Here is a 6,602-nt window from a genome sequence, read left to right on the forward strand (position 1 = left end):
TTTTAAGTACATGGAGAGAGAGAGAGTGAGAAGTCATAAATTATGAAAGAAAGGTGGGAAAATTGTCTTAACAAAACTTACGTTGTGTTTTTTAAGTATGTGATCTAATGTATTTTTGATCTTTTTTCTTTTTTTACTCGACTCTCACTTAGTATAAGAATTGTCTTAACAAAACTTATGTTGTGATTTTCACTCTCATAATCTTCTTCATCACCCGTCACTTTGTTGTTTTACACTAATTTTTATTTGATTTATTCAATTTTAAGGGTAAAGGCAAGGAGAAGGGGAATGTGAATAATCACTTACCCAAAGTTTCCATCGAACCCTTGATATTGGCTATAAGTCAAGGTCAAAGAGTTTTTGACAAAAAATTTGCAATCCAAACAGTCAATATTAAAGGGCAACCCTGGCTCCTTGCTTTGCGAGCATCGGGGGAACGTTTATTATACACAACCTCATCTTTATTTTGTAAAAATGTTATTTTCACGACTCGAACTTATGACATTTCGATCACAAAGAAACAAACTTTCCATTGCATCAAAGTTCACCCTCCCAAACAGTCAATATTACAATTACAAAATCCACCAAACAAACACACAAAATCTCCCTCTTTTCTTTTTGCAATATTTTTTTAGAACCTTTCTTCTTGCAATTGAAAGATCTTTTCAAACTCGAACACCATGGACCAAACAATTGTATCAGAAAACTTCAGGCAGAGGCCTGCCTTCCAGAAATGACTTAAATAGCCTCAGTGATCTCTCAGGCTGTGAGAATGGAGCTTCATGAGAGGCACCTCTGATGGTGGCAAATGAGAGAATGTTTCCATAAACTTGAGTCCACCCACCAACCTAGACGGAACAAGAAGAAATCGTAAAACCCGATTTTCGTTACTCATTTTTCATTACAAATAAATTCCCAGAATATATATACCTGCTTTCCCTCGAACCAAACTCGATAAGGGACAGTGGTGTTCAATCCTAACTCCCTTGCCAATCTAGAGACCAATCTTCGGCTTCCCGTTAATGGAATTACAGAATCCTGATCTCCACTGAATTTAGAAAATTTATGAGTTCGTTTTATAGCAGCAAGAAGTATATATATCAAGTGAGACTGAAATTTAGTTACCTGTACACCAAGACTTGGATGCCTTGCTTCACAAGCGATCCAACTAATGAGATTGTAGGTATTTCCAGGTTGAGCATTTGGTACTCCAAAATGCTATAGAATCAATATATGCAGCAAAAGTATGAAATTTCTATTAGTAGCTGCAGAAATTGTATTTTTATAGAATTCCTACATCAGCTTTTTCTTTAATCTCAAGTAAAAAGAATTTAATTACCTGCTGCAAACATCCCATCTGCGCACGCCAACAAGCCGCGCATGGAGAGCCTTTTGCACATCTTTCCGGTTCAAATAAATCACAGTTTTGTCTTCAACACACACGTCTATCCTCTCAGTCATTTGCTGCAGTCAAATAACGTGAAGACTTGGATGTGTAATGAGAAAAAATTCAGAAAAATTGGAAATGACCTCCGTGCACTCCTTTTTTCTCTCTACGCTCTTCAATTTATGTTCTTTGAATATCGCTTGATTTATTTGGAATGTGCAGGCGGAGAAAAAGGGTGTAACAAAAACTTAAGGGAGAGAATTAGGCTTACATTGGGGCTTATAAACTTGGATTGTGAAAGCACAGATGAAATACAGACATCTAGGGTTACATCATACTTGTCCACAAATTGACTTGTTTCCTTGGTCACTTGGCTCACAACCCTTGAGCAAACAGGTGAGACCGAGCGTCTGTAGTACTCGCTCACATAGCGCGAATAGTTACAGACAGAAGTGAACATGTTGTATGTTGAATCGGATATCAGCCCGTGAGACCAAAGGAACTCCGCCTGCGAATTCAAGTCCGTGGCAAATTCTAAAACGGGATTTCCCAGCTGCAAGACCTCATGAAGTTATTGAACTTTCTGAGTGGCAAGTGTTAATTTCAGTAAAAGTACTTTCTACTCACAGCAATTCCTTTTAGATTGAACTTCTCCTTTCTGTTGATTTCAACAATGAGCTTCGCAAGTTGAGGGATGTAGTGACCTGGAATTAATAATAAGCAACCAAAAATAAAAAACAATAAGAAAAAGAAAAAGCAAAAGGATGAAGCAGAAATGCCAAAATGCTCTTTCAAAACGACTCTCGGAAACGGATAAATTTTTAGAGTACCTGCGTAACTCTCTCCTGCTAGAAACAAATCCATGTGCCTGTATTGGGGGAACTTGTTGAACCAGCGTTGCAAGAATACAAGATTGTCCCCGGCTTGAGAAGTCAAATGCAGAAACAGCATTCACAAATACCGTAAGTTCTAAATTATGAATTAGGAACAAAGATACATAAGAAGGGAACAAGGTCAAAAGAGCTTGTTAATACTAGAGTTTCGCGCTCTTGGGGGCAAAATCTCGGGTTTAACTGTGGTATATCTCTTATTACGAGATTTGATATATTTAGATTATGCGGTAGAATCTTTGAGATTTGATATATTTAGATTATGAGGTAGAATCTCTTATTCGGGGGAGTGGAAAGCAAAAGTAACAGTGATGAGGATCCTCTTCTGATCTTCTTCGGAGATCTTAAGGATTCTTATATCGTAGCTGGTCATCGTACATCGTGTGGTCAGTTTTCGTTAGATATTATTTATGTTTAATATTAAATAAAAAAATTCAAAATAATTTTTAACCGTACAATATACGATAAACAGATAAGATGCAACGATCCCTACAATTTGGATCCGAATGAGATTCAAATCTGATATTTCAGAATTTGGATCCTCCTGACCAGCTCACGTGAGCCGTTGACTTTTGATCCAACAACTATAATTATTATAACTTTTAAAAGGACCCTCTATTTGTAGCCGTTGAATGATCAAAATCCAACGGCTCACGTGGACTGGTTAACAGGATCCCGAGCTTGTGCATAGAAGAGGATCCAATTCCCGATATTTCAGCCAAGAATTACTGTTGAACATGTCACGTCTTGAAAAGCCTAAGTTACTTTAATGCAGTCCACTTGGAAAACCAGAAATTTCAAAAGCAGAAAAGTAGAAAGCAAGAAAGAAGCAAAAAGGATGAACAGATAATATTGGAAGTAACAGAACATGGACAATATACCTGTCGCCTCATCATCCACCGCCATATAGGAGGAATTGGATTTAGAATAAGAGAATCCTACTCCAACTGGTGTCTCTAAATACAACATATTTGCCTCTGTATTATATCAAATGCCAAAATTAAGAATGTACTAATTTCCAAATCATGCAGCTACTTACATATGCTCATCTTTTTTTTATATATGAGCGATATTGAGGAAGGGAGAATCGAACACGGAAACTAAAACCGGTGAATACCTCTATTCCAGCTGTACTCATTTCTAACCAAGACCTCACCATCTGGTCTAAAAGGTCCATTCTCAGAGAATGCTCCTACTCCAAGAGAAGAACAACCAGGTCCTACATGAAAACAAAAATAAAACATCAATGAAGGAACCATATTGCATATGTTGTTAGGTCAGTTGGTCAGAGCAGTGTGTCCGTTCTTTTCATTCAAGTTTGAATCCCGCCCATAAATTAGAAGAAAAAAAAATGAAGGAACCACGTTGTCCAAAGTTTAATTTACATTGAAGCAAGTAATAAAGGGGAGTAATTAGGTTACTGACCTCCATTCAACCAGAGGACCAAAGGCTTTGAAGCTGGATTGATATCTGCTTCAGCAAAGTAGTAAAAGAGAGCTTTATGGTTGTGATCGTCCACAGTAATGTAACCAGAAAACTGTTGGAATCCGACATGGGGTTGCCCAGGAAGGCGGGTTATCTTGTGATCAGGATGGTGATGAGAAGAGGACTCAACAACCTCCATGGAAGAGTAGGTCTGAAGTACAAGTGCCGCAGCCATTGCCATGGCCTTCCATGTATGAGAAGAATACATGGTTACTGAAGTGGAGAGAGAGAGAGAGAGAGAGAGGTGTTTAATGTTTGCTCAGTGGAGGCCTGGGGGTGAGAGTGGGGGCACCATATAGATGGAGAGAAACTTAAAGTCAAAAAACTTTGTAGGTGTACTTCTTTTTTTTTTTTTGGTAAATTTGTAGGTGTACTTTAAAGTCAAAAAACGTATTGTCAAAGTTTTGATTTTGTCTCGATAATGTCCATGTGATTGACCTATATAATGCTATTATAACAATATCTACATGTATTTTAATTTTGGAAAAATTAGGTTTTCATTCTTTTTTTTCTACTTCATTGATTAAAATCTTTTTTTTTTTTCAATTTTTGATCAAGGTTCTTGAGTATTAATAACATCATTAATTATTTCAATAATAAAATATTTTTACATAAAAATATTCATTTAGTGTTAAAAATGTTACCATTAATATATTTATATTTATGACTAAATTTTTTTATCATATATTTTTATTTTTAGTTTGTACCCATTTTTAATTTGCAAACCTTTTTAAATTTGTACCAATTTTCTTTTCAGTTTTAATTTGTACCCATATATTAATTTCTTTTTGTGCCCATATTTTTTAAAGTTTTATTTGTATTTATGCCCATGTGTTTACCGTCACATTGCATTGTATAATTAATCAATGATAGAAAAATTACATATGATATATTTATGTTTTATGGCTGAACTTTGTATCATATATTTATATTTTTAGTTTGTACCCACTTTTAATTTGCAACCTTTTTTTAAATTTGTAGGATTTTATTTTTAGTTTTAATTTGTACTCATGTATTAATTTCTTTTTGCACCCATATTTTTTAAAATTTCATTTGTATTCATAATTTTTTTAATCTTTTATTTATACACTAATTTATTTATAATATATCCATTCTTATTAGAAGGCGGGAGCATCCTTCTCTCACAAAGACACCATCAGAGCTTCACAAACAAGAAGTAATTTTGCTTCTAAATTCTAATGGGACCTGACTGATCTGCCTCCTCCTGTAAAACTCAATTGTTAAAAGAAAGAAGACACATTGCAGTGCGTGCCATTTCTAAACAAATCATTCTGCAGGTCATCCAATGACCACCGAGCCCTCGAGTCGCGGATTTGAAAGGTGGTACTAGTTATATGAAAGCGTAACTTTGTTTGAGAAAAAATGATTAATTTATACACTTTTTGTTAATTGTTTACGCACCTTTTTATTTATTTATGATTATCCGAGGGAAAGGGAGTAAATGCGAAGCCTACATTTTGGTGAAAAGCGTTGGAGTTTAAAGTTTCATTAGAAAATATTAGTATTTAGGTTTATTTTAATGTCTTGTTTTATGAGTTGAGCCAGTTAATATTATGATTTCGGTTTCTTATCTTTTAGGGTTAGGATTAGTTTATTATAAATAGTATGCTTGTTATTCAGTTAATAACAAGTTAGTCACGATGTAACCTCTTAAAAATTTGTAATCTTTCCGGCATTTTTCGTTTGTTTATTAATATTTTTATTATTTTGTAATCTTGTTTATTTCGCATGTTGTATCAGGTTCAATCCTTATCAGTTTCGTCTGTCTGTGCGTTTAGTTTGATATATAATTTTTTTTTTTTTTTTAACAAAGATTGTTGAAGCTTTGTCGTGCCACTCCGCGGCTTGAATCGATTTTGCTGCTATCCATTGAACTCGTTGTCCGCACCACCACTTGTTGACCGTTGCTTCCCTTGCCGTACCCGCATCCCCCGCCGCCGCTGCACTAGAACCGACCCACCAAGTCTGCTGCCTCGGTCAGATCCCAATGACATCGCACCCCTCGCAGCCCCGCAAGCCAAAACCCGTCGCCATACCCATCTGCTCGTACCCGAACTTGCACGCCATCTGATTGCTTCGCTACTTAAACCTAGAAATCCATCGTTGCACCTGTTGCATGGTCGCCATGCCACCAAGTCCCGCATGCAACCCCACCGTCTCACGACCACCTGCTGTAAACCCTATCGCTAGCCTGCTTGCGCGCCGCTTAGACCGGACCTGATAAACCCACCCTGCTTGCTACTTGTTGTCTGACCGAAACTAGATTGCGCCATCAGTGGCGGAGTCAGGATTTTAGGTGAGGAGGGGCCTCACATAAATGTGAAAAAAAAAAAATTAAATAATGCATGCTTGGAGTTGTGAGCTAATTATTTTTTAGGCTCTAAATGTTTTTTTTATGTCGAAGTTAACCTTCCATTCTCAAGTCAATGAAAAATGCTAGGGATACTATGTTTTTAGACCATATGTTAGAAACCACCTAATGTGACCCCGTTGATGATTGGATTCCTTCTTTGGTGATTTAAAGAAGTAGTCCAACCATTAAGTACTATACAATCATGTGGTCACAAAATATGGCTCAAGTAGAAGCTATCTATAGCATCACTCCAAGTCGATATAGAATAGATTGGGAATTTCCGAACAAAAAATGAGAATTATGGATTGGGAATTTGGTGAACAAAATATATGAAATTTTAAAAATTTAGTAAAAAGTTAAAGAGAGCAAAGATAAAATATATAAAGTTTCAAGAAGCGGAGAAGGAGAAACTCAAAGTTTATTATTCTTCAGTTAGCAATGTAAAAGAACATTTTTTTGATAAAAC

General features: G+C 36.0%; 1 protein-coding gene across 1 annotated transcript; it reads right to left on the reverse strand.

Moving 5' to 3' along the window:
- Positions 1–436: 436 nt before the first annotated feature.
- Positions 437–4,024, reverse strand: LOC126625689 (serine carboxypeptidase-like 45). The gene is made up of 10 exons (XM_050294739.1): positions 3,703–4,024; positions 3,395–3,496; positions 3,159–3,254; positions 2,218–2,310; positions 2,015–2,091; positions 1,659–1,940; positions 1,340–1,464; positions 1,126–1,218; positions 931–1,048; positions 437–848 (listed from the first exon to the last, which is right to left on the reverse strand). Exons 1-10 carry the CDS (start codon positions 3,968–3,970, stop codon positions 699–701), a joined length of 1,404 nt encoding a protein of 467 aa, XP_050150696.1. The 5' UTR covers positions 3,971–4,024; the 3' UTR covers positions 437–698.
- Positions 4,025–6,602: the final 2,578 nt, after the last annotated feature.

This window comes from Malus sylvestris, chromosome 6, assembly GCF_916048215.2.
Source record: "Malus sylvestris chromosome 6, drMalSylv7.2, whole genome shotgun sequence".
Taxonomy (NCBI): domain Eukaryota; kingdom Viridiplantae; phylum Streptophyta; class Magnoliopsida; order Rosales; family Rosaceae; genus Malus; species Malus sylvestris.

What these genes read in the sequence shown, in the direction of transcription:
- LOC126625689 (XM_050294739.1), bottom strand. Translation starts at nt 3,970, where the DNA reads ATGTATTCTTCTCATACATGGAAGGCCATGGCAATGGCTGCGGCACTT. An exon ending in TCAATCTAAAAGGAATTGCT is followed by an intron (nt 1,941 to 2,014) that starts GTGAGTAGAAAG and finishes GAGGTCTTGCAG; the next exon opens with CTGGGAAATCCCGTTTTAGA. An exon ending in TTTGGTTCGAGGGAAAGCAG is followed by an intron (nt 849 to 930) that starts GTATATATATTC and finishes TGTTCCGTCTAG; the next exon opens with GTTGGTGGGTGGACTCAAGT.